A 27,404-nucleotide genomic window follows, 5' to 3' on the forward strand; every position below is an offset into this window, starting at 1 on the left:
GTGCAGTAATAGGGACACATATAGCAGCAGCGGCTCAGCATTGGGGTATCAGGTGCAGTAATAGGGACACACACAGCAGCAGTGGCTCAGCATTGGGGTATCAGGTGCAGTAATAGAGCCACATACGGCAGCAGCGGCTCAGCTTTGGGGTATCAGGTGCAGTAATAGGGACACATACGCCGCATGTCCGTCTCTGCAGGTGATCCGCGAGTCTCTGTGGATGCATAGTGGGCATGGGATTTCCGGTGTTCGGCAGACTTAACTCTGCCCACCTGAGCAAAACTCCACCCACTCACCAATTTAATTGGTTACTAGCAAGTGGGTGGAGTTTTTGCCATAGTTGGGCGGGATTTCGGATGCATTACATCAGCATAAATATGTGTTCACATATTGTGAACTCATATTTAATAGAGCTCCATTTTGGATCCAAAAAGAGCCGGCTCTTTTTGATGAGCGGAGCCATGAGAGCCGGATCACCAAAAGGAGCCGGACTGCCCATCACTAGTGGGAACATACCCTTCGGTAGCAGCCTGCAGAATGAAGTTAATATGCAAAATAAAAAAAATAAACTGACAAGTGTGACAGCTGCATAGGGACACAGGCTGCCCCTCTCAGGTCAGGAGCGCCTCCGGCCAGTCCAAGTATTGCGGAGCCATCATCGTCCGGCCAGTCTGAGCATTGCGCTGCCATTGTCGTTCGTGTTATACGGCCATCTGACTGCACCCCAAGTGTTATTTTACTGGGTACAAACATTAGGAATTCAGAAGGGGCTATCTGAGTAGTGGACAAACCATTTAACCCCTTTCCGACATTGGGCGTAATAGTTAGAGTACAGACTCCCTCCCTTTGATGTGGGCTCCGGGCGGCGATGAGCCCACATCTTTCCTGGGACATGTCAGCTGTTTTGAACAGCTAAAGTGTGCCCGTAATAGCCGCGGGTGGAATCGTGATATACCCACAGCTATTAGCCAGTTAAATGCTGCTGTCAAACGCTGACAGCGGCATTTAACAAGCGCCAGAAATACGCTCACTGGTGACCCGCATCACAAGATCACGGGTCACTGGTGTGTTGGCATGACAACCCGAGGTCTCCTGGAGACCTTTATGGTTGTAAGTGCCAGCTTGCTATGAGCGCCACCCAGTGGTTGCCGCTCATAGCAAGTGAGTAAATCTATATAGAGGTGATCTGATCATCGCCTGTATGTAGCAGAGTCGATCGGGTTGTGGCAGCTTCTAGTCTCCCATGAAGACTATTGAAGCATGCTAAAAGTAAAAAAAAATGTTTTTAAAAATATAAAAAAAAAATAAAAGTTCAAATCACCTCCCTTTCGCCCCATTCAAAATAAAACAATAAAAATAAAATCACACATACACATATTTGGTATCACCGCCTTCAGAATCGCCCGATTGGTCAATGAAAAAAAAGGATTAACCTGATCGCTAAACGGTGCAGCGAAAAAAAAATGTAAAACGCCAGAATTGTTTTTTTGGGCGCTGCAACATTGCATTAAAATGCCATAACCGGTGATCAAAAGATTGTATCTGCACCAAAACCTCAGCTCGGCATGCAAAAAATAAGCCCTCACCCAACCCGAGATCACGAAATGGAGACGCTGCGGATCTCCGAAAATGGCGCAAAGTTGGGCTTTTTCACCACTTAGATAATAAAGTACCTAGACATGTTTGGTGTCTATGAACTCGTAATGACCTGGAGAATCATAATGGCAGGGCAGTATTAGCAGTCAGAGAGCCTAGCAAAAAAGCCAAACAAAAAAGTGTGGGGTTGCAGTTTTTGTTTGCAATTTCACCGCACTTGGATTTTTTTTTTCCATTTTCTAGTAATTGACATGGTAAAACCAATAATGTCGTTCAAAAGCACAACTCATCCCGCAAAAAAAATAAGCCCTCACACGGCCATATTGATGGAAAACTAAAAAGTTATGGCTCTGGGAAAAAGAGGAGCAAAATCGCCAAACCGAAAACAAGCAGGGGTTAAGGCTGAGTTCACATGTGGCATTTTTTTCGCGTTTCCGCGGCGGTTTTAACCGCGCGATTTTGCCGCGAAAAATAAGCATCCCATGCATTCCTATGGGATTCCGCAATGCTGTGCTAACGCTGCGGTTTTTACCGCGGCGGAATCGCTTCGTGGTAAAAAACGCAGCATGCTCATTATTTTGCGGAATCGCGGCGATCCTGCACCCATAGGAATGCATTGTTCCGCTTACTTCCCGCATGTGGCTGTGCACACCATACGGAAAGTAAGTAGAACATTTGCGGATGGTACCCACGGTCCGGAGGAGAGGAGACTGTCCTCCGGGCTGTGGGTACCATATCCCTGTAAAAAATAGAATTATAAAATAAAAAATATTGTTATTCTCACCTTCCGGCGTCCCCCGCAGCCTTCCCGCCTCTCTTCACGCTCCCGGTCCCAGTAATCCTTTGCGAAAATGCCCGCGATGACGTCCGATCTCGTGGGATCGCGAAGTCTCGCGGTCATCGCGGGCATTTTCGCAAAGGATTACTGGGAACGGATGCGCGGGACGTCGGAGGGTAAGAATAACACTTTTTTATTTTTTTTTTACATTTTATCTTTTACTACTGATGCTGCATAGGCGGCCTCAGTAGTAAAAAGTTGGTCACACTCGTCAAACACTATGTTTGACGAGTGTGACCAACCTGTCAATCAGTTCTCCAAGCGATGCTACAGATCACTTGGAAAACGCTAGTGTTCTGCAAGCTAATTACGCTTGCAAAATGCTAGTTTTTCCGTGGGAAAATCACGGGAATTTAAAATGCGATTTTCCCGTGGAATGGAATTCCGGAATTCTCGTGGTAATTTCCGCAAGAGTTCCGGTACGTGTGCACTTAGCCTAAGGAGTTAAAAATGCTTGACGTGCATGACGTGTACTAGAACGCTGCTGCGGAGACATGTAACCGCCCCTGCACCGACGGTGTGCACCATGGTGATATAGCGGTATGTGGCTGCTGTACACACCGGTCCACCGTACACCGGCCGCCGTCAGCACCGCCCCTGCACCTCCACCTCGGCGCTGCAGCAGACAGCACGCTTTGGCGCCCTCTATAGGACAAGCCTCGGCCGCAGGTAACACTGCGCACACACTGAGGACATGCCCAGTTTGATTGACGGCTTAGCCACGCCTTCTTTCCGTTGTTTCCCCGTGAGAACCTGCAGGGTGAGGGGAGGACACGCCTTGAGGGCGTGGTCATTTTGAAATCCCTGAATGCGAAGTTGAGCCGCCTCGCTGAGTCTCAGTCAGTCGCCGCATGTGTTTGGTGTGTGGCTGCGTGTCTGTACGGGTCCGGGACGACTGTAGTAGCCAGCGGAGCTCCAGCACGAAGGCGGCTGAGGACACGGGTATGTTTACCACAGTGCACGGCCCGGCGTGAGGGGAGATAACGTAGTGTGTGACCGGGCATTAGTTCTTACGTCCTAGCAGCAGGGTGAGGGCTGTGCTCCAAGTGCGAACCCTGACATAGGGGGAGGGGTGGCCCGGTCTGTGATCCCAGCTGCGGTTCCTGACATACTGACGGTTTCCATCTTTCACAGTTGGCTCTGCTGTACCTAGGATGGTCCCAGAGGAAAATGGGATGATGGAGAAATGCTGCAGGACCCCGAGGACAGCACGACGGCAGCAGGAGGAGAGGAAGGGTCCCGACAGGCCGGGGCTTCTCCGAGACCCCAGCACCCCCATCCAAAGCCAGCCATTCAGCAGTCGCTACACCATATCCCCTGGGCATGAGCTGGGCAGGTAAGCGGCATGCCACCCGTCATGTGTGGGGTTATGGCGGCATTGGAATGGCATGTAATGATCTCCTAGGATGCCATATCCCCTGGGCATGAGCTGGGCAGATAAGCGGCATGCCACCCGTCATGTGTGGGGTTATGGCGGCATTGGAATGGCATGTAATGATCTCCTAGGATGCCATATCCCCTGGGCATGAGCTGGGCAGGTAAGCGGCATGCCACCCGTCATGTGTGGGGTTATGGCGGCATTGGAATGGCATGTAATGATCTCCTAGGATGCCATATCACCTGGGCATGAGCTGGGCAGGTAAGCGGCATGCCACCCGTCATGTGTGGGGTTATGGCGGCATTGGAATGGCATGTAATGATCTCCTAGGATGCCATATCACCTGGGCATGAGCTGGGCAGGTAAGCGGCATGCCACCCGTCATGTGTGGGGTTATGGCGGCATTGGAATGGCATGTAATGATCTCCTAGGATGCCATATCACCTGGGCATGAGCAGGGCAGGTAAGCGGCATGCCACCCGTCATGTGTGGGGTTATGGCGGCATTGGAATGGCATGTAATGATCTCCTAGGATGCCATATCCCCTGGGCATGAGCTGGGCAGGTAAGCGGCATGCCACCCGTCATGTGTGGGGTTATGGCGGCATTGGAATGGCATGTAATGATCTCCTAGGATGCCATATCCCCTGGGCATGAGCTGGACAGGTAAGTGGCATGCCACCCGTCATGTGTGGGGTTATGGCGGCATTGGAATGGCATGTAATGATCTCCTAGGATGCCATATCCCCAGGGCATGAGCTGGACAGGTAAGTGGCATGCCACCCGTCATGTGTGGGGCTATGGTGGCATTGGAATGGCATGTAATGATCTAGCGTGCCATGTCATATTCCCTGCGCATGAGCTGGGCAGGTAAGCGGCATGCCACCCGTCATGTGTGGGGCTATGGTGGCATTGGAATGGCATGTAATCTAGCGTGCCATGTCATATTCCCTGGGCATGAGCTGGGCAGGTAAGTGGCATGCCACCCGTCATGTGTGGGGTTATGGCGGCATTGGAATGGCATGTAATGATCTAGCGTGCCATGTCATATGCCCTGGGCGTGAGCTGGACAGGTAAGCGGCATGCCACCCGTCGTGTGGGGCTATGGTGGCATTGGAATGGCATGTAATGATCTAGCGTGCCATGTCATATGCCCTGGGCATGAGCTGGACAGGTAAGCGGCATGCCACTAGGGTGCCATGCCATGTTTCCCAATGAGTTGGATTCTCACTTGCCGCAGACTTCAGTGAACGTCACAAGCGACAAGTCGTAACTCCGCTGTTTTATTTGGCAGCAATATCTGAGCTCTAAAATGCTGGCGTGACGACGAGCTGTAAAGATGTTCGTGTCGTGACCACTCTGCTGTCCTGTGACCAACGTCGGGGTGGCCCTAGCTGTACATCCAATTGGATGAAAGGGTTAAAATATGGATCATTACCAACAACGGGAGTATCCGTGGGTTACTGGTGGGCACTGTCCTGTGGTGGGCAATGTGTGCTAGTCTATGGTCCACGCTCAGTGCAGACCCCAGAGCTCCCGCCTCTACCTGGTATTTGGGAACTGGGCGTTTATAAAATAATCCCCTTTTATGAGATCACGTTCCACAGGATTTTTTTCTCCAAAATATGGAAGTGATTATAGCTGAAGTCAGGGAAATTGAGGGGTGCGCCCCCTGTATTGTGGGGATTTTGGGCATTGTTGCATACATGGTAAAGCTGGAGCCTGTGTGACGTATCGTCAAGTATCTGTTGAGGACCCTGGGGTTAGTAGATGACGGTTGTGTTGCCTGCAGGTTTATTTTGTTTTTCTGCTCCCATCGCTGTGCTGACAGTCCTGTGTCTGGGCCATAGTGCCTAACTGCTGGCATCGGATTCCTAGCAACTAGAGATGAGCCAAAAATGTGTAGGACCTTGGTCCAGCAGCCATTTCCATGACCTATGACCCTCCCAAAACCCCAGACACCTGTTTTGGTTATTAGATCTGGCACAACGACATCATGGCGGCACGACGTCACACCAGACTTGTAAGTCACAAGAGTAGCTGGGGATGTGGGCCGGGAGGAGGCTCGCAGGGCTCCATCTCTCCTAGCCACTGTCGGGTTACTCTGATCTTCAGTTCTGTCGGTAAATAACCCTGAGTCCCTGGATGGTCCCTCCACGCCCCCCTGCCTTCAGATCAGAGGTGTCACCACCATTTTGGGTGCAGAACCTCGCTGTTCTGAACACCAGTGAGCGTCACCTTATCAGCATGTGTAATCGTCTGCAGCGTTTCACCCCAGTGTCTGACTTCTGTGATTGACACGTTTGCCAGCAGCGGATTCTGTGGAGTGATTTCTCTTCTGTGCAGACGGTGATGATCCCATCCATCAGTGATTTATATCGCCTTTATTATGACATTTGGACAGAATTGTTAATCTTTTTGTGTAGCGTCGCCCTATTAATAAGGGTGCCTATATATAACGGGTATGCGGGCAGGATCTTGTGTTTAGCGGTGCTGTTGGGCATCGGTCCCAGTCTGATGTGCTGCCTCCAACAAAGCGCTGTGCTTACTATGTGAAATTGTAACAGACACCCCCCCTTCCCAGAGGTGGTGGAATTGGCACAAAATGGGGCATAGGGTTGCAGCTAGTGCAGCAGTGTCTAATGTGGTGGCATGATGTTATGCTTCTACCTAATGTAAATGTTTGCTGCAGCTGTAAGGAAACAATGGATTTCACGAGTTATATCATGAGCAGCGTCTTGTGCTGGAGTTAACATGGCTGTCGGGCAGAGCGCACACTTCAGCACTGTGTGGCAAGGCCGGGCTGCATTCTATATTTTATTACTATTCTGTTTATTGCAAACTGGATGCAGGTGGCAAATGTTACATAGATGTGGTAAGCGTCCAGAAGAGAGTTGTCCGTGGTGTGGTTATTTGCTCAAATGAGTGACGGCTGCGATAATTGTAGGTCTCTTCTGTATCGGGGGGTGGCAGCGATGGTGTGTCCACTTCCCCACCATGGTAGGTGTCTATATGAAGACAGCATGGGTTTGTTTCAGTGGGCAATCCACTGTCAGATGTGCTCATCACCAATGTATCCCCTTCTCCCCATTGAGAACATTTGAGAACTTTCGGTTGAGCTTGCATGCGATCTAAGCTATGCCTGTATTAAATAAGTGCGCTTCTTATGTGGTCATACGTTCATGAGACCTATGTCTGACCGTGGCCAGTCTGCAAATGCAGTGATATTCCCCCTAGCGCCCATTATTAAATGAAAATGTATACTAGTGCACAGTACTCATTATACAGAGGACCGCCACATACTGTATATTGTGCTGGTCTTTTCAGGTGACAAAGGCTATGCGGACACTGTAGTTTTTGTACACTGGGAATGCCGAACTACATTAAATGTGATACAGAAATGCAAAATACACTTAGCTTTCATGAGCTTACATATCTTCATATATTTAAGAGTAAGAGTTTGTGCTTCACGGAACGTGGGGCTTCAGGGGCCGTGGGGCTTCAGGGGCCATGGCGCTGAGCTGTGCCCCCCCCCCCCCCCCCAGGGGCTTCAGGGGTCATGACGCTGAGCTGTGCCCCCCCCCCCCCCCCCAGGGGCTTCAGGGGTCATGATGCTGAGCTGTGCCCCCCCCCCCCCCCCAGGGGCTTCAGGGGTCATGATGCTGAGCTGGGCCTCCGGGGCAGCAGGGGCCATGGTTCTAATAAGCAGTGCTACTGTGACTTGGTCTCTGGTATTGTGACTTTCTTAAGGGGGGAAGAGTCACCTTAACATTGTACAACAATGTTACCAAATTTAATTTTTTTGCATTGGTAGCAAGATCCCTTTTTTTTTTTTTTTTTTTTTTTTTAGAGAATATCTCTAGGAAGTGATTGTGTATGAAATTTTAATTCAAGTGTAAGAAGAATGTTAAAGTCCTGGGTACCGCCGGTATGTGAGCTATGTTTGCAGATTACAGTGCTCGGAATGATCCAAGCATTAAAGTACAGGTCATGTGTCTGCCCAATGGGAAATACCCAAGCTGTCAGGACCTGATTTATCTCTTCCCTTGCAGGGAGCTGTCATTGATGACATGGGCCACAGTAGGATGCCTGGTCTAGGGCGCCGATCAATTGATGTTCAGTGAGCACATGCTTTTCATTATTGTGCCAAGCCTTTGATCAGTCTGCTGCACAGGAACACGCTTAGTGGAGGGATTTAGCCAGACTAATCTACCCCTATGCTCAGTTACCTTTTATTATGTGCAGCGCTTGGATGAATCCGGGCGCACTGGGATGTGTGCAGGGTGATGAGGATGAGGCTGGGGCCTGCCGGCTGATAATTTCCTGTTTCACTCCTGCTTTATTTGCTGTGGAGCACCAGGGACAAATAGCTGTAGATGATCACAAGAAAACTGTTATGGGGCCATCAGCATGTTTGTGTTCTGTGGCACAATAGACGGGAGAGAACGTGTAGTGAAGTACGTGCCAGGCCTTTCTTTACTGTACTGAGAAGGAAAACCACTGCTAGCAGAAGCGTGACACTGCGTGCGTGTGTGCCATATGTTCAGTATGCCGTCCCATGTGATGGCTCCAGCCAAACACTGGAAATCTCCTTTCTAGTTCTTCAATAAACGTACCCTGAAACGGTATTCACATTTATAGCTTGTCCAAAAGGGAAGTCACAAATGTCTTCTAGGTGAATGGCCCATCTCTGGGATCCGCCCTCAACTCGAAGCGGAGATCTCACCAGTCCATGTGCCGTTCTGTCAATTCTTCTCTTCGGTAGTCGACACAGGAAGGGGTTTCTTTCTTATAATGGGTTAGAGGCTCTGAGGTGGGACCCACATTTGTTATGAGCTTTTGATATGGGAATTCCTAAACAGTCATAGCACTTAATAGAGTATGTCTTCTAAAGAGCCAGGATTATTACATGGAAATAAACTGATCAAAGACTGTAAATGCTATATGGAGGATTAAGCTTTATCTTAAGGAGGTTGATTCTCATGTACAGCACCATGGAATCAATGGTGCTATATAAATAAATAATAATTAATGGAAAACACATTGCTTTTGACTAGAAATATTAGGGCCTTCGTGTTTTCTTTCCCAGTGGCAATATTCTGGTTATTACCCTCCTGTGTTCTACTTGATCACAGCTTGTAGACCTGCTGACCATGGTAGCACCCAATAATAGTAGAAGCTGCCATACACATTAGCACAAAGAGATTGAAGTTCTGAAAATGCTAGGTGATACATGGATTCTCTGGATGGTCTGTAGCTGGGGCTCACATTGATTACTTACAACCCTTTGCAGTGAAAAGGTTTATCTTGTATGTTCTCGCAGAGTGGCAACTTGCTAGCCAAGGACTTAAGGGGGCTTTACACATAGCAATATCTCTGCTGTGTCACCGATTTTGTGATGCAGCAGCGATACCGCTACATGTGACACTCGCCCCGACCGCCCCCACCCCCATTGCTGGTTATCGCGCGAGATCGGCCTGGTGCATTTCTCATCTGCTTCCTGCTGGTGCCGCCGACGAGCGAGCCATGGACGCAGGCGGAAGACGCCACCCTCGCTGCGTGTGACGGTAAGTACAACCGCCGACCGCTGCTGCATCAGTAGTGAGATCTGCCTGTTTGGCAGCTCACTACCGACCATTTAGCGATACACCAGCGATCCTGACCAGGTCATATCGTGGTCGGGATCACTGGTGCATTGCTAAATGTAACGGGGCCTTTAAAGCTGCAGTTACATTAACAGTATTTGGTCAGTAATTCACATCAGTATTTATAAGCCAAAACCTGGAGTGGGTGATAATAAAGAAGTGGTGATGTGTTTCTATTATAATTGTGCTCTTATTATTCCGCTCCTCGTTTTGGCTTACAAATACTGAATGTGTGACTGTAGCCGTTCAGTGTTTGGTCAGTATTTTATATCTGTATTTGTCAGTCAAAACTAGGAGTGGAACAATCAGAGGAAAAGTGTAATAAACCCGTCGCCTCTTCTGGATTTATCACCCACTCCTGGTTTTGGCTTACACATACTGATGTAAAATGCTGAACTTGCACACTTAGTCTCACAGATGGAAATGTCACAATTTTAGGCTATTGACTTGAAATAAATCTCTGGATCTTTGTTGTAGATGGTATACAGGCTGAAATACAGCCTGCCATACAATACACCCCCCACATTCACTGTCTCGGTTCAGACAATAAACTAATGCTAATTGCAATTTTTCTATTTGACACGTAAGTTCTTTTATTGAGGAGAAAAAATAAGAAACAAAAAATAAACATACTTGTCATTATTATTATTATTATTATTATGCATTTATATAGCGCTATTTATTCCATGGCGCTTTACATGTGAAAAGGGGAAATATAGACAAGTTATAGTAAGCATGTGTAAGACAAAGGTCACACAAGTACATAAGGAGAGGGGACCCTGCCCGCAAGGGCTCACAGTCTACAGGGTCATGTCTGTAAGAACACAAACTATAAGGCTGAGTTCACATGTGGCATTTTTTCGCGTTTCCGCGGCGGTTTTGCCACGAAAACGTGAAAAATAAACATCCCATGCATTCCTATGGGATTCCGCAATGCTGTGCTAATGCTGCGGTTTTTACCGCGGCGGAATCGCTTTGCGGTAAAAAACGCAGCATGCTCATTAATTTTGCGGAATCGCGGCGATCCTGCACCCATAGGAATGCATTGTTCTGCTTACTTTCCGCATGTGGCTGTGCCTACCATGTGAAAAGTAAGCAGAACAATTGCGGATGGTACCCACGGTCCGGAGGAGAGGAGACTGTCCTCCGGGCTCTGGGTACCATATCCCTGTAAAAAAAAGAATTTAAAATAAAAAATATTATTGTTCTCACCTTCCGACGTCCTGCGCAGCCTTCCCGCCTCTCTCCATGCTCCCGTTCCCATTACTCGTTTGCGAAAATGCCCGCGATGACATCTATTATCGCGGGATCGCAAAGTCTCGCGGTCATTTGCTCAACGTCATCGCACATTACAGCGAGACGTCGCGATCCCGCGAGAACAGACGTCATCGCGGGCCTTTTCGCAAAGGATTACTGGGAACGGGAGTGTGGAGAGGGGTGGAAACGCTGCGCGGGACGTCGGAAGGTAAGAATAACACCATTTTTTTTTTTTTTTTTTTACATTTTATCTTTTACTACTGATGCTGCATAGGCGGCCTCAGTAGTAAAAAGTTGGTCACACTTGTCAAACACTATGTTTGACGAGTGTGACCAACCTGTCAATCAGTTCTCCAAGCGATGCTACAGATCGCTTGGAAAACGCTAGCATTTTGCAAGCTAATTACGCTTGCAAAATGCTAGTTTTTCCGCAGGAAAATTGCGGGAATTTTAAAATGCTTTTTTCCCGCGGAATGGAATTCCGGAACTCTCGCGGTAATTTCCGCGAGAGTTCGCTACGTGTGAACCCAGCCTAAAACTAACTTGTCACCTTAGCTCACTAGGTAAATGCCAACAAAAAAAAAACAGCATTGCTGTTTTGTCATACCACCTAGAAAAAAATAAATAAAAATGAACAGCACTTTTATGGAAAAACACTTTGGGGTCGAAATGGTCATTATATTCCTTTTTTATAAATGCCTTTTATGGTTTATTTTCCAAAATTGAATCCCTTCTGGGGTGGTTTCCCCTGTATTACTACCTCCGGAGCTCAATAAATGAAATATGGATAGAAATCTGTTTCAGCAAATTTTGAGCATTAAATGACGCTTCTTCCCTTTTGAAGCCGTGCTGTGTGCCCATAGTATACAACCTCATATGCCATAGGTTATTTCCATACTCAGTAGAAATGGTATCTTAAATGACACCGTACATTTTTTTCTTACCACATGTAACTATATCTACATAACTAAGAACTAAAGGTTAGTTACAGCATTTTCATAGTGCAATGTTAAAGGAATGTGTTAAACACCTGTGGGATAAAAATGTCCACTACACTCCTACATGAATGCCTTTTTGAGGAGTGTAGTTTCAAAAATTAGGTCACCTCTGGGGCTTTGCAGAGGAAACATGGCAACTCAATACCATTCCAGTAAAATGTGATCAAACAGCCCTCCTGAGGTTTGTTGTGTGTCACCACATATAGGGTATTTTGGTAGTTGACTTCCCTGGTGGCGGTTTATCTTGCCGAGGAACAAAGGCATCGGCAGTCCAAGATAAGACGCCAGATACTTCTCTCCCAACATCTTCTGTTTGGGGAAGTCTGGAGGCCTCCAAGCACATAAAGGCCCTGTCACACTAAGCGACTTACCAGCGATCCCGACACCGATATCAAGGTGTCAGGATCGCTAGTAAGTCGCTATGTGATCGCTGGTTTTTTATTTTTTGTATTTTTTACTCCTGATCGCTGGTCTCCCGCCTGTCACACACAGCGATGTGTGCTGGCCAGCGGGAGACCAGCGACCAAACAAATGTCCAGAGGTTTCTTTCAGCGATACCGGCAGGGGGGCCGCTCGCTGATAGCTGTCACACACAGCGATCTCGCTGGTGAGATCGCTGTTACGTCACAAAAGTTGTGACTCCGCAGCGATCTCGCTACCGAGATTGCTTAGTGTGACGGGGCCTTAAGACTACCTGAAGATATCGATGGGTTTGGACAAAGCCCATCTGTGGATGGGAACCTTAAGGCCGGGGTCACACTGGCGAGGAATACGGGAGAGTGAGAGGCGCAAAAAGCACGCATTAGACACGGACAAATGATTTTCTATGGGGTCACTCGCACCAGGCGTATATTTCTCCTCAGTATCCTACGCTCCGTGCCACTCGCAGCATGCTGTGATTGTCAGCGTAGTACGCCAATGCAAGTCTATGGGTGCGCAAAAAATACGGATTACACACGGACCACACATGTGACTTGCGAGAAATACGCACCAGGTGTCTTTTAGCAAAGCCGGCAATTCAGTGCGCTATACAGTAAACTCACACTGAAAGGTTTAATAAAGAAATGAAAGAATAGATATAGACACATAGAGAATATATATATATATGCATTCTATGTGTCTATATCTATTCTTTCATTTCTTTATTAAAACTGTCATAGGGCTCCATTATATGTCCTTTTTGCAAGCCTGCGAGAAAATCTCACCATACGGATGCCATACGGATTACATACGGATGCTGACATGCGCAAAATACGCGACCACACCTTGATTACGGATGACATACGGAGCACTGTTTAGGGGTCTGTCATCCGTATTACGCATGTAAATTACTGACCGTATTTTGCGCAGGTTAGTGTGACTCCAGCCTAATTCTCCTCTCCCAATTCAGACCACGTGCACGCTCGGCTGAGGGTACGTGTGTATGGAGAAGGTAGGGGGTCGGAATGGCTGTAGGCAGACAGCCATCTACAGCGGATCTCTCCGGGGAACAGTTTAGGAGTGTAGAAGGCCAGTAGTGAGTTACCCAAATATTATTACCTTTTTGAAGATTACTGGGTTTCCTTTTGTTAGTTTCAAATGGAAAAACAAACAGTTTGTGTCCTCCGAACTAGTAATCCCAGATTTGTAATGTCTAAATGTAAGGATGTTCTTAAACAGTGTGTAAGGACCTGTAATGCGCAGGAAGCGACTTGTTCTGTCTCTTGATGTAAGATGAGTTGCCATGTTTGTTTACCTCATTCTTGGCCAACCTCACTCCTGCTGGTGGTTCTTCAGGATAATGTGCTTCCACTGCTGACTACATATGGTCGCTGCCTCCAGTGCTTTCTTCAGAATTATGAATGCTATCGCCTTATTAATGTCATCACTTATCCTGTTTAGTCAGATTAATTTTTAAGCAGGAAGGGAAGTGTTAGCAATGCTCTCCATCATGGTGGTGTCAGCCACAAATTGCTCACAAGTTACTGCATCACTTCTGACTAAATTACTGACAAATCACCATGGTGTAATGTGCCGGTAATGCCTGACAGCGTTTTACGTCATGTCCCTCTTGGTGATGGGGCATCTTCTGTGCCTGGCTTCCTGTATTGCGATGTTCCTTCCTTTATAATAATAATAATAATAATAATAATAATTTTTATTTATATAGCGCCAACATATTCCGCAGCACTTTACAATTAAGCGGGGACATGTACAGACAATAAATTCAATACAAGTTAAGACAATTCAAACAATGACATTAGGAGTGAGGTCCCTGCTCGCAAGCTTACAATCTACAAGGAAATGGGGGGACACAGTAGGTGAGAAATGCTTGTTAATTCAGGTCTGGCAATTATAATAGGGATTTTCATATAAAGCTGCATGATCCGGTCATCAGCCCGTGTGTTTAAGCGCAATAGACAAGTATCAAGTGCAGTTATCATGTGCATGAAGGGTGTGGAGACAGATGAATAGTAGGGTGCAGATTCAGAATAATATTTGGAAGGAGGGAACAGGGCAAAGTTAGCTTGCTGAGTAGTTGATGTGATAGGCTTCTTTGAAGAGATGGGTTTTCAAAGCGCGCTTGAATAGGTCAGGGCTAGGTATCAGTCTGATCGTCTGGGGAAGTGCATTCCAGAGAGCTGGAGCAGCACGAGAGAAGTCTTGGAGACGGAGGTGCGAGGTTCGGATTACGGGGGATGTTAGTCTTAGGTCATTTGTAGAACGGAGGGCACGTGTAGGGCGATAGACAGAGATGAGAGAGGAGATATAAGGCGGTGCAGAACAGTGGAGAGCTTTGTGGGTGAGAGAGATGAGTTTATACTGGACCCTGTAGCGAATAGGTAGCCAGTGTAATGACTGGCACAAGACGGAGGCATCGGTGAAGCGGCTGGACAGAAATATGACCCTGGCTGCCGCATTCAAGATGGATTGGAGAGGAGAAAGTTTGGTAAGAGGGAGACCGATCAGAAGAGAGTTGCAGTAGTCCAGACGAGAATGAATAAGAGCGACAGTAAGAGTCTTAGCAGTTTCAAAGGTGAGAAAAGGTCGGATTCTGGAGATGTTTTTAAGATGCAGGTGACAAGAGCGACTGAGTGATCGGATGTACGGAGTAAAGGAAAGTTCAGTGTCGAATATGACCCCAAGACAGCGGGCATGCTGCTTGGGAGTTATGGTTGAACCCTCCAGGGTTATTTCGATGTTAGGTAGAGTGAGGTTAGTAGAGGGGAGAAACACAAGAAGTTCAGTTTTAGAGAGATTTAGTTTCAGATAGAGGGAGGACATGATGCTAGAGACAGCAGACAGACAATCCTTGGTATTTTGAATTAGGGTAGGGGTGATGTCAGGGGAAGAAGTGTATAATTGGGTGTCATCAGCATAGAGATGATACTGGAACCCAAATCTGCTGATTGTTTGTCCAATAGGGGCAGTGTATAAAGAGAAGAGGAGGGGGCCTAGGACTGAGCCCTGCGGGACCCCGATAGTAAGGGGACGAGAAGAGGAAGAGGAGCCGGAAAAAGATACAGTGAAGGAGCGGTCAGAGAGGTAGGAGGAGAACCAGGAGAGGGCTGTGTCCTTGAGGCCTATAGAGCGGAGCATAGTGAGGAGGAGCTGGTGATCCACAGTGTCAAATGCGGCAGAGAGATCCAGGAGAATCAGCAGGGAGCAATGACCTTTCGATTTAGCTGTTATTAAATCATTAGAGACTTTAGTGAGGGCAGTTTCAGTAGAGTGTAAAGAGCGGAAACCAGATTGTAAGGGGTCGAGAAGAGAGTTATCCGAGAGATAGCGGATTAGACGGGAGTGGACCAGGTGTTCCAGGAGTTTAGAGATGAATGGAAGGTTAGAGACAGGTCTGTAGTTAGCAGTGCAGTTCTGGTCCAGGGATGGCTTTTTAAGTAAAGGGGTTATGATGGCATGTTTAAATGAGGAGGGAAATATACCTGAAGAAAGAGAGAGGTTAAATATTTTAGTCAGGTGAGTGGTGACCACTGGTGAGAGAGACTGCAGGAGCTGTGAAGGAATAGGGTCACTGTTGCAGGTTGTAGGCCGAGCAGAAGCGAGGAGCTTGGAAACTTCTTCTTCTGAAACAGGCTCAAAGATGTCTAGTGAGCTTGAGGTGCGGCAGGGAAGGGGATCCAGGCACTGAGGAGATAGGGCTGAGATATCCTGATGGATGTGGTTGATTTTTTCTAGGAAATAAGTGGCCAGATCCTCACCGCTGAGGTTGGTGATGGGGGCCTGTACTTTAGGTTTCAGGAGGGAGTTTAAGGTTTCAAAAAGTCGTCTTGGGTTGTTGGATAGTGAGGTGATGAGGGTGGTGAAGTAGGATTGTTTGGCCAGATGAAGGGCAGAGTTATAGGTTTTGAGCATGAACTTATAGTGGATGAAGTCTTCTGCTAAGAGAGATTTTCTCCACTGCCGCTCTGCACACCTCGAGCAGCGCTGAAGAAAGCGTGTTTGCGTTGTGTGCCAGGGCTGCCGTTGTCTGTGTCGGGTCTTTCTGCGTATAGAAGGTGCTGCTTCATCTAGGGCATTCTTCAGTGTATTATTGAAGTGTGACAATGCTATGTCTGGACAGGAGAGGGTGGAGATGGGGGCTAAAGATGTGTGGAGATTGTCCCTAAGCTGTTGGGTATTAATGGTACGTGTATTCCGATAAGTGTGGTAAGTGGGGGTGTCCCGGGTGAGGAGACAATTCTTGACAGAGAAGGAAAGAAGGTTGTGGTCCGAGAGCGGGAGAGGCGAATTAGTAAAGTTGTGCAGCGAGCCGGGACGGGAGAAAACCAGGTCCAGAGTATTCCCGTCCTCATGTGTAGGAGAATTAGTAAACTGTGAGAGGCCGAATGAAGAAGTTAGAGAAAGAAGATGAGAGGCAGACTGGGAGAGCGGATCATTGATGGGGATGTTAAAGTCTCCCATGATGAGGGTGGGGATGTCACAGGATAGAAAGTGAGTAAGCCAGGTGGTGAAGTGGTCTAGAAACTGGCGGGAGGAGCCTGGAGGGCGATAAACGACCGCCACTCGTAAGGAGAAGGGCTTAAAGAGTCTGACGGCGTGGACTTCAAAGGAAGGAAATGTAAGTGATGGAACCGGGGGGATGACCTGGAAAGCACATTGTGATGAAAGGAGCAAACCAACACCTCCACCCTGTCTGTTCTCAGGTCTGGGGGTATGTGAAAATTTCAGCCCACCAAACGAGAGAGCGGCAGCAGCGGTGGTGTCTGAATGCTGGATCCAGGTTTCTGTAATAGCCAGAAGGTTAAGGGAATTAGAGAGAAAAAGATCGTGAATGTAAGTCAGTTTGTTACACACAAACCGTGCATTCCAGAGAGCACATTGGAAAGTGAGAGGAGAAGGCATGCACTGAATGTTAATAAGATTAGCAGGGTTTCTATATGCAGCTGGAGGAGAGTAATGTATGCTGGTGGAGGGAGGCCCAGGGTTGGGGGAGATGTCACCTGCAACTATTAAAAGGAGAAAAAACAGAAAAAGCAGGTGGTGGGATGATTTGTATGAACGTTTTGAGTGCTGCATGGAGGTTTTGGATGGTTTGGTGTGGGTAAGAAATGTCAATAGAGCCTCAGAGTTATACATGGGAGAGGGGAAAAGGGAGGGGTGGATATGCAGAGAGTGCACAGAATGTGTAAAAGGGCAGGCGAGTTGTTAAAAAGCAGAAGTGAAGACAAAAAAGCAGCAGGTTGATATGATCAATGCATATTTAGTACAACTGACCAAGAAGCAAGCGTGCATGAAAAACTTATGCACCTTACCTGTCTCCTGCCCTGTCCAACTGCATTGTCTAACTGCAAAACACTTTATCCTGTTGCACTTAATCTGTTGCACGCGTAAGCCCGCACGCGTGCTATCCCAGCCAGAGCTAAATATATATGAAATGAAATGTCTGCTAGCTTCAGCCACCAAAAGGCCACAATCAGTAATTAACCAATTAGCACAAGGCCAGAGCAGGCATTACTATGCAGGGTAAATAACTAACGCTGGACAAGGCCATCAAACTGAGAAAGGGAAAAAAAAAAAAAAAAAACACACCTTTCTACACTTCAAAGCAGAAACCAAATAGATAAAAAATAAAGACCCACCACAGGAGTGATGGAATGAAATACCATAAAAATATCTGGCACTATATGATGCAGTTCACACTTGTCAGACAGCACACATGGATGATGGAATGAAATACCATAAAAATATCTGGCACTTTATAATGTTGCTTCCTGTCCTGTATGGTCATCGATCTGTATTTTCATTGCTTTTTCTGCTCTCTGGTTCACAGCCCCAGCACCAGATTGCTTGTCAAACAATTGATCCCCCTTCCTCTATTCACATGCGTTGGAATGACACCCCTCATCCAGCGCTGGTGATTTACATTAGTGTAATCCCAATTGTTTCCGCTAATGTTTTCCTCCCAGGACAGTGTAACTAACAACATAGATGTGCAAGTGTACAGGTAAAACCCGACATTCTTGTTTTGTGGGAGATTACTGTCAGTCCTTTAATTGGAAACATGTTGGCGAGCCTGTCACATATGGCTCTGCGGGCCGGCTTCCTGAAAGATAAGGATCAGACATTACTGTATATACAGCACACTGTTCTAGAGTAGATCATGCCATGTCAGCAGAGGCTGTAAGGGTGACAGGAGCACTGGTGTGGTCAGCGTGTAGCCCAGAGACTTTCCTGGCATATACACCAAGCGTAGTGTGAGGCTTTATATTGCACCAATGGCATTGTGTAAAGGCCAACCAAAGATACGATGGCGTGCTTCAATGTCTGGTTTAGTGATCATGAGCACTCCAAAGCTTGTAGCCAGCCAAAGGATGCAGTGTGTAAAGGTCACCCTGTTGAAATGTATGTTCCTATGTGACCAAAAAATGGGGATAGCCTTATTTACACAATTTTATGTTTTCTCCATTGTAAAAGAGAATCTGTCACTACTTTTTTGCCACCTAATCTGAGATCAGAATAATGTAAGGGCAGAGACCCTCATTCCAAGCATGTATCACTTATTGGGCTGCTTACTGTAGTATTAAGTCACTGTTATCAGCAGCAGATAATTGCTAGAGGACTAGCAAACTTGCTGCCAGATAGCCCTTCAGTTCTCACGTCCATATAACCTCGCCACCAGCATTGATTGGCAGTTTTCTCTGTACAATGAATATGACCAAAATGATAGCAGTCGGCTCAGTGACACATCGTTGAAATCGGGGTCTCTGCCCCTACATGTTACTGCAGTGAGGGTATCAAAAACCTGGTGACAGAATTCCTTTAGCTGCTTTAGTGAAAAGCTAAGATGTTGATTCCAATAATGTATCGCTTACTAGGATTTTTGCTGCAGTTTTGATAAAAATCACTTTTCTCTGCTGCAGATCTAGCAGTTCTCTGAATGCGGAGCTCTGTGCAACCTCGCCCACATCACTCACAGCTTTCTGCTTACGCTCAGTGTGTACAGACAGCTGATAATTGGTGGGGGCTGGATTATACAGAGCTGATGAATATAGAAGACTACCTGGCAGCAGATTACTTGACTCTTGTGATCATCTCCTGCTAAGTGATTATATCAAAACTATAGCAAGCAGTCCAGTAAGTGACACATGACTGGAATCAGGGTCTCTACATTATGCTGTTCCTAGGCTTTGTGGCAATAATCTGGTGCCAGATTCCCTTTCATTGGCACATACATGCTAGCTGCTGTTGTCTGATGACCAATTTTCCAGGTATACGTGTTAAGTGTTGAAAAATGAATCCATTTTCTAGCGTGTTAATATTAATGACTTGTCTCTGGTTCTTAATGAGCAGATGGTAGAGCAGCATTGTACCAATTTGTAATGAGTGGGGTGAACACTTGCTTCCACGTCTCTGGCCTGGCACAGGATTTGCTGGAAGCACATTCCCTTGTAATTAGAGCTGTCAATCACAAAATCTCTATTTCATAATTCAGAACGACAGTGCGACTGAAGTTAAAGAATTGGGCCCCAAGTCCTAATCTGTAAGATTAGCGTTTTGTACCCCAGTCTTGGTGAGAGGTGTTCTGGAATAAGAGGCGCAATCCACTTAATGAATTGGGTGCATCTCATCCATAGCTGCATCTGAGTTTTCTGACAACCACTTTGATGAATCGGGGCGTAAGGGTTTGTGCAGACGATCAGTAGACGCGGCGGGTTGGAAGCTGTATACTTGTTACAGATGTTACTGCATAGTGTATGGGATTTCAAGAAATCCCATGTCTTCTATGCATCCACAGACCCCTGTGGCTCACCCGTGGAGACGGACATGCGGCATGTCTCTCCAGACCGCAGCACGTCAATTTCTCTTTCGGAGAGAAAAGACTTTTTGCATGCTTCAATAGTCTCCACGGGAGATTAGAAGCTGAAGTTGTCAGATCACCTGTGTGTAGCAGAAATGCTCACTTTTGCTATGAGCACCGACCATGGGGTGGCGCTCATAGAAGTCGGGCAGTGGCAGCCATGGAGGTCTGCTGGAGACCACTGGTTGTTGTGCCGACCCATTGGTGACCCACGATTGTGTGACGGGGTCACCGATTGTCGGGATTTCCGACACGCATTTGGTATGCGCGAGTTAAATGCCGCTGTCAGAGATTGACAGCGGCATTTAACTAATTAACAGCCGTAAGTGAATCGTGATTCCACCCACTGCTGTTGCGGGCATATGTCAGCTTAGGCTAGTTTCACATTTGCGCTTTTGAGCGCAGCGACGGCCCGCGCACGGCCGCTGCTAAGCCCCGCCACCCTGCCGCGCCTCCGCCGGTAGCTCCGCCTACCGGCGCATGACGCTGCTTGCGTCCTGCGTCCCCTATCTTTATCACTGGGGGCGCAGGCCGTGCGCAGTATGCGTTTGGTGGCGCATGCGTCCTTTTCACGGTGCGCCGAGCGCAACCAAACTGCAGCAGGTTGCGTTTGGCGCTGGTCGGCACACCGTGAAAAGGACGCATGCGCCGCCAAACGCATACTGCGCACGGCCTGCGCCCCCAGTGATAAAGATAGGGGACGCATGCAGCGTCATGCGCCGGTAGGCGGAGCTACCGGCGGAGGCGGGGCTTAGCGGCGGCCGTGCGCAGGCCGTCGCTGCGCTCAAAAGCGCTAATGTGAAACTAGCCTTACATGTGCCCGAAAAGGTGCAGGCTTAGTGCCAGAGCCCACACCAAACAGGGAGAGTTTGTCATCGATGTACTATTACGCCCGATGTCGGAAAAGAGTTAATCCATAACGGCCTTGTGTGTTACTAACGGTAATGTTCGAGAAAGATTGACAGTCATCTTGTCTGTCTTCCATTTTCTAATTGTTGCTGCCAATTGTCCTGTGGCCCATCACAGCCTTATGCAGATCTACAACTTTTCTCCCTGGTGTCCTTAGACAGCATTTTGGTCCTGGCCATGGTGAAGTTGGAGTGTGACTGAGTGTGTGGACAGGGGTGTTTTAGTGAGGTAAGGAGTGCAATTTAAAGGGAATCTGTCACCCCATTTTTGGCCTATAAGCTGCGGCCACGCCATCAGGGGCTTATCTACTGCATTCTGTAATGTTGTAGCTAAGCCCCCGATGAAACCTGAAAGAGAAGAAAAACACGTTGTATTATACTCATCGGGGGACGGAGTCGGGTGCGGTGGGTGTTTTGGTCCGGTCCGGCGCCTCCAATCTTCATACGATGATGTCGTCCTCCTTGCTTCTGCCGCGGCTCCTGCGCAGGCGTACTTTATCTGCCTTGTTGAGTACTGCAGTGCGCAGGCGCCGGGAAAGGTCAGAGAGGTCCCGGCGCCTATGCACTGCAGTACTCTGTTCTGCCCTCAACAGGGCAGATAAAGTACACCTGCGCAGGAGCCAAGGAGGACATCATTTTATGAAGATGGGAGGCGCCGGACCGGACAGCGACACCCACCGGACCGAACGCCGGGGTGAGTATAATCTTACTTTTTTTTTTTTTTTTTTAATCTTTTTCCCTTCTCTTTCAGGTTAAGGGGGTTTTACACATAGCGATATCGCTTGCAATATCGCTAAAACGTCACTGATTTTGTGACGTTATAGCGATATTGCTATGTATGATATTTGCCTCCGACCGGCTCCCCCGCTGTCCATCGCTGATCGCGCGAGAACGGGCGGCTCCATTTCTCGTCGGGCGCTTCCTGCTGTGTGAGACGAGCGACGCGTGGACGCGGGAGGATGTCTGGATCGCTGTGTGTGAAAGGTAAGTATCGTCCGCTGCGTTGCTGCTGCATCGCTGTGAGATCTTTCTGTATGAAAGCTCACTAGCGATCATTTAGCGATGCGCCAGCGATCCTGACCGGGACAGATCGCTCGTCGGATCGCTGGTGCATCGCTAAATGTAAAAGGGCCTTTACATAGGGGGCTTATCTACAGCATTACAGAATGCTGTAGATAAGCCCCTGATGGCTGTGGCCGCAGCTTATAGGCCAAAAATGGGGTGACAGGTTTCCTTTAAAACAGGTAAGGCCTCTTTCACACTTCAGTTTTTTGCATCAGTTGAAATCCGCCAAAAAGTCAGAGAAGCGGATCCGTTATCAACTGATGTGAACGGATGGCACAGGATCCGTTTTCAGACGGATCCTGAAAATGAGGAAATTTAAAGGAACCGCTGGCCAGAGAGAGAGAGATCTACAGAGAGAGAGAGAGAGATCTACAGAGAGAGAGAGAGAGATCTACAGAGAGAGAGAGAGAGATCTACAGAGAGAGAGAGAGAGATCTACAGAGAGAGAGAGATCTACAGAGAGAGAGAGAGAGATCTACAGAGAGAGAGAGAGAGATCTACAGAGAGAGAGAGATCTACAGAGAGAGAGAGATCTACAGAGAGAGAGAGATCTACAGAGAGAGAGAGAGAGATCTACAGAGAGAGAGAGATCTACAGAGAGAGAGAGATCTACAGAGAGAGAGAGATCTACAGAGAGAGAGAGATCTACAGAGAGAGAGAGAGAGATCTACAGAGAGAGAGAGAGAGAGATCTACAGAGAGAGAGAGAGATCTACAGAGAGAGAGAGAGATCTACAGAGAGAGAGAGAGATCTACAGAGAGAGAGAGAGATCTACAGAGAGAGAGAGAGATCTACAGAGAGAGAGAGAGAGATCTACAGAGAGAGAGAGAGAGATCTACAGAGAGAGAGAGAGAGATCTACAGAGAGAGAGAGAGAGAGATCTACAGAGAGAGAGAGAGATCTACAGAGAGAGAGAGAGAGATCTACAGAGAGAGAGAGAGAGATCTACAGAGAGAGAGAGAGAGATCTACAGAGAGAGAGAGAGAGAGATCTACAGAGAGAGAGAGAGAGAGATCTACAGAGAGAGAGAGAGAGAGATCTACAGAGAGAGAGAGAGAGAGATCTACAGAGAGAGAGAGAGAGAGATCTACAGAGAGAGAGAGAGAGAGATCTACAGAGAGAGAGAGAGAGAGATCTACAGAGAGAGAGAGAGAGAGATCTACAGAGAGAGAGAGAGATCTACAGAGAGAGAGAGAGATCTACAGAGAGAGAGAGAGATCTACAGAGAGAGAGAGAGAGAGATCTACAGAGAGAGAGAGAGAGAGATCTACAGAGAGAGAGAGAGAGATCTACAGAGAGAGAGAGAGAGAGAGATCTACATCTACAGAGGGAGAGAGAGAGAGAGAGATCTACATCTACAGAGGGAGAGAGAGAGAGAGAGATCTACATCTACAGAGGGAGAGAGAGAGAGAGAGATCTACATCTACAGAGGGAGAGAGAGAGAGAGAGATCTACATCTACAGAGGGAGAGAGAGAGAGAGAGAGATCTACATCTACAGAGGGAGAGAGAGAGAGAGAGATCTACATCTACAGAGGGAGAGAGAGAGAGAGAGATCTACATCTACAGAGGGAGAGAGAGAGAGATCTACATCTACAGAGGGAGAGAGAGAGAGAGAGAGATCTACATCTACAGAGGGAGAGAGAGAGAGATCTACATCTACAGAGGGAGGGAGAGAGAGAGAGAGAGATCTACATCTACAGAGGGAGGGAGAGAGAGAGAGAGAGATCTACATCTACAGAGGGAGAGAGAGAGAGAGAGATCTACATCTACAGAGGGAGAGAGAGAGAGATCTACATCTACAGAGGGAGGGAGAGAGAGATCTACATCTACAGAGGGAGGGAGAGAGATCTACATCTACAGAGGGAGAGAGAGAGATCTACATCTACAGAGGGAGGGAGAGAGAGAGATCTACATCTACAGAGGGAGGGAGAGAGAGAGATCTACATCTACAGAGGGAGGGAGAGAGAGAGAGATCTACATCTACAGAGGGAGAGAGAGAGAGAGAGAGATCTACATCTACAGAGGGAGAGAGAGAGAGAGAGAGATCTACATCTACAGAGGGAGAGAGAGAGAGAGAGATCTACATCTACAGAGGGAGAGAGAGAGAGAGATCTACATCTACAGAGGGAGAGAGAGAGAGAGAGATCTACATCTACAGAGGGAGAGAGAGAGAGAGAGATCTACATCTACAGAGGGAGAGAGAGAGAGAGAGATCTACATCTACAGAGGGAGAGAGAGAGAGAGAGATCTACATCTACAGAGGGAGAGAGAGAGAGAGAGATCTACATCTACAGAGGGAGAGAGAGAGAGATCTACATCTACAGAGGGAGAGAGAGAGAGAGAGATCTACATCTACAGAGGGAGAGAGAGAGAGAGAGATCTACATCTACAGAGGGAGAGAGAGAGAGAGAGATCTACATCTACAGAGGGAGAGAGAGAGAGAGAGATCTACATCTACAGAGGGAGAGAGAGAGAGAGAGATCTACATCTACAGAGGGAGAGAGAGAGAGAGAGATCTACATCTACAGAGGGAGAGAGAGAGAGAGATCTACATCTACAGAGGGAGAGAGAGAGAGATCTACATCTACAGAGGGAGAGAGAGAGAGAGAGATCTACATCTACAGAGGGAGAGAGAGAGAGAGAGATCTACATCTACAGAGGGAGAGAGAGAGAGAGAGATCTACATCTACAGAGGGAGAGAGAGAGAGAGAGATCTACATCTACAGAGGGAGAGAGAGAGAGAGAGATCTACATCTACAGAGGGAGAGAGAGAGAGAGAGATCTACATCTACAGAGGGAGAGAGAGAGAGAGAGATCTACATCTACAGAGGGAGAGAGAGAGAGAGAGATCTACATCTACAGAGGGAGAGAGAGAGAGAGATCTACATCTACAGAGGGAGAGAGAGAGAGATCTACATCTACAGAGGGAGAGAGAGAGAGATCTACATCTACAGAGGGAGAGAGAGAGAGAGAGATCTACATCTACAGAGGGAGAGAGAGAGAGAGAGATCTACATCTACAGAGGGAGAGAGAGAGAGAGAGATCTACATCTACAGAGGGAGAGAGAGAGAGAGAGATCTACATCTACAGAGGGAGAGAGAGAGAGAGAGATCTACATCTACAGAGGGAGAGAGAGAGATCTACATCTACAGAGGGGGAGAGAGAGAGAGAGATCTACATCTACAGAGGGGGAGAGAGAGAGAGAGATCTACATCTACAGAGGGAGAGAGAGAATTTGTTTTTGTCCGGCACCCAGGAAGAATTTCGGGTTAAATCAGTGTCTGGAGGATCCGCCAGAGAGAAAAACGTTGCAAGCTCCGTTTTGAAATCTTTGAGGATGGTGACGGACAGCAACTTTTGGCGGATCCTCAAAAAAAACGGATGCAACGGACAGCAATCCGTCACAATTCGCCATTAATGGAAGTCAATGGGGGAAAAAAAACGGATCCTCAAAAGAAAATTGAGGGTCCGTTTTTTTTCAAAACCTGGCGGATTGTGACTGATTGTAAAAAACTGAAGTGTGAAAGAGGCCTAATGAGTGCAGAGTAGTTTTTCTTTAAGAAGCCCTCCTAACAGGTCTGTGAGACACAGAATTCTTGCTGGTTGTAGGTGATCAAATACTTATTTCCTGCAATAAAATTACGTTTATTTTCAATCACAGTTGAAGTGTACCTACGATAAAAATTACAGCGCTTTCCATTCTTTGTAGGTGGAGGAACTTGAAAAATAGGCAGTGTATCAAATACTTATTTTCCCCACTGTTTATTTGCACCTTGTTTAGCCTCAAGTGAAAGAACGTCCACTTTGTAAGTGCACTCTGCATTTGTGCCCAGTATGTTGCATTCACTCATGTGATAATATTCTGAGCAGTAGGTATTGTCAGGTGCATACACTCATGTGATAATCTAAGCAGTAGGTATTGTCGGGTGCATACACTCATGTGATAATCTGAGCAGTAGGTATTGTCAGGTGCATACACTCATGTGATAATATTCTGAGCAGTAGGTATTGTCAGGTGCATACACTCATGTGATAATCTGAGCAGTAGGTATTGTCGGGTGCATACACTCATGTGATAATCTGAGCAGTAGGTATTGTCGGGTGCATACACATGTGATAATCTGAGCAGTAGGTATTGTCGGGTGCATACACTCATGTGATAATATTCTGAGCAGTAGGTATTGTCAGGTGCATACACTCATGTGATAATATTCTGAGCAGTAGGTATTGTCAGGTGCATACACTCGTGATAATCTGAGCAGTAGGTATTGTCGGGTGCATACACTCATGTGATAATCTGAGCAGTAGGTATTGTCGGGTGCATACACTCATGTGATAATATTCTGAGCAGTAGGTATTGTCGGGTGCATACACTCATGTGATAATATTCTGAGCTGTAGGTATTGTCGGGTGTATACACTCGTGATAATCTGAGCAGTAGGTATTGTCGGGTGCATACACTCATGTGATAATCTGAGCAGTAGGTATTGTCAGGTGCATACACTCATGTGATAATCTAAGCAGTAGGTATTGTCAGGTGCATACACTCGTGTGATAATATTCTGAGCAGTAGGTATTGTCGGGTGCATACACTCATGTGATAATCTGAGCAGTAGCCGTTGTCCGATGCATACACTCATGTAATAATATTCTGAGCAGTAACTATTATCAGGTGCATACACTCATGCGACAATATGCTTTCGCCATAGGGATTCATTGAAGAAAAAGTATAAACTAGCTCAGCCTGCATTCCTATCGTGCACCTCTGAAGCAGCGTGTAATTTGAATCCAGCTGATGTTAGACAAGACACAGCTGTATGGTGACAGAATTCATGACACCAGTGTGAACATGGCCTTAAGGGGCCTTTACACATAGCGATATCGCTAGCGCGTCACCGATTTTGTGACGCAGCAGCGATATTGCTATGTGTGATACCTCCGACCGGCTCCCCCGCTGTCTGTCGCTGGTTGCGCGAGATCGTCCAGTTCCATTTCTCGTCGGGCGCTTCCTGCTGGCGCCGACGAGCGACGCGTGGACGTGGGTGGGAGGACGTCAGGATTGCCGTGTCTGAAAGTTAAGTAATGACCGCTGCTGCATCGCTGTGAGATCTGCCTGTGTAGCAGATCACTAACGACCATTTAGCGATGCACCAGCGATCCTGACCGGGTCCTATCGTTGTCGGGATCACTGGTGCATCGCTAAATGTAAAGGGGGCTTTACATGGCAACGACAGGAAGGTGAGTTGGGTCTGTTTCCAGGAAGCACTACCTCCATACAGGATTTTTGGACTTCTCACATCTTTTTCTTTGAAGACTCCTTACAGTGTGCTCTGGATCTGATATTCATTTACTGTGCAATTCTTTATTTGCTTGTTGATGGTTAGGAAGCCAATTTGATTAATTCAAGCTTGTTCAAACTA

The 27,404-nt window shown here is 47.3% G+C and overlaps 1 protein-coding gene across 2 annotated transcripts in view; it reads left to right on the forward strand.

The window, feature by feature from the left end:
• The first annotated feature begins 3,193 nt into the window (after window positions 1-3,193).
• The window catches only part of STK17A (serine/threonine kinase 17a), a 45,680-nt gene continuing 21,469 nt past the window's right edge, over window positions 3,194-27,404 (forward strand). The window contains exons 1-2 of one of the 2 annotated variants that reach the window (XM_073550031.1): window positions 3,194-3,376; window positions 3,569-3,770. In XM_073550031.1, coding sequence (XP_073406132.1) covers window positions 3,286-3,376; window positions 3,569-3,770 — 293 coding nt within the window. In that variant the 5' untranslated portion in view covers window positions 3,194-3,285. Of the gene's footprint in view, window positions 3,377-3,568; window positions 3,771-4,713; window positions 4,782-27,404 lie in introns of those variants that run through there. The other variant, XM_073550032.1, reaches the window with a different exon arrangement.

The sequence above is a fragment of the Dendrobates tinctorius genome, unplaced genomic scaffold (genome assembly GCF_039654945.1).
Source record: "Dendrobates tinctorius isolate UK_male_01 unplaced genomic scaffold, ASM3965494v1 ptg000162l, whole genome shotgun sequence".
Classification (NCBI taxonomy): Eukaryota; Metazoa; Chordata; class Amphibia; order Anura; family Dendrobatidae; genus Dendrobates; species Dendrobates tinctorius.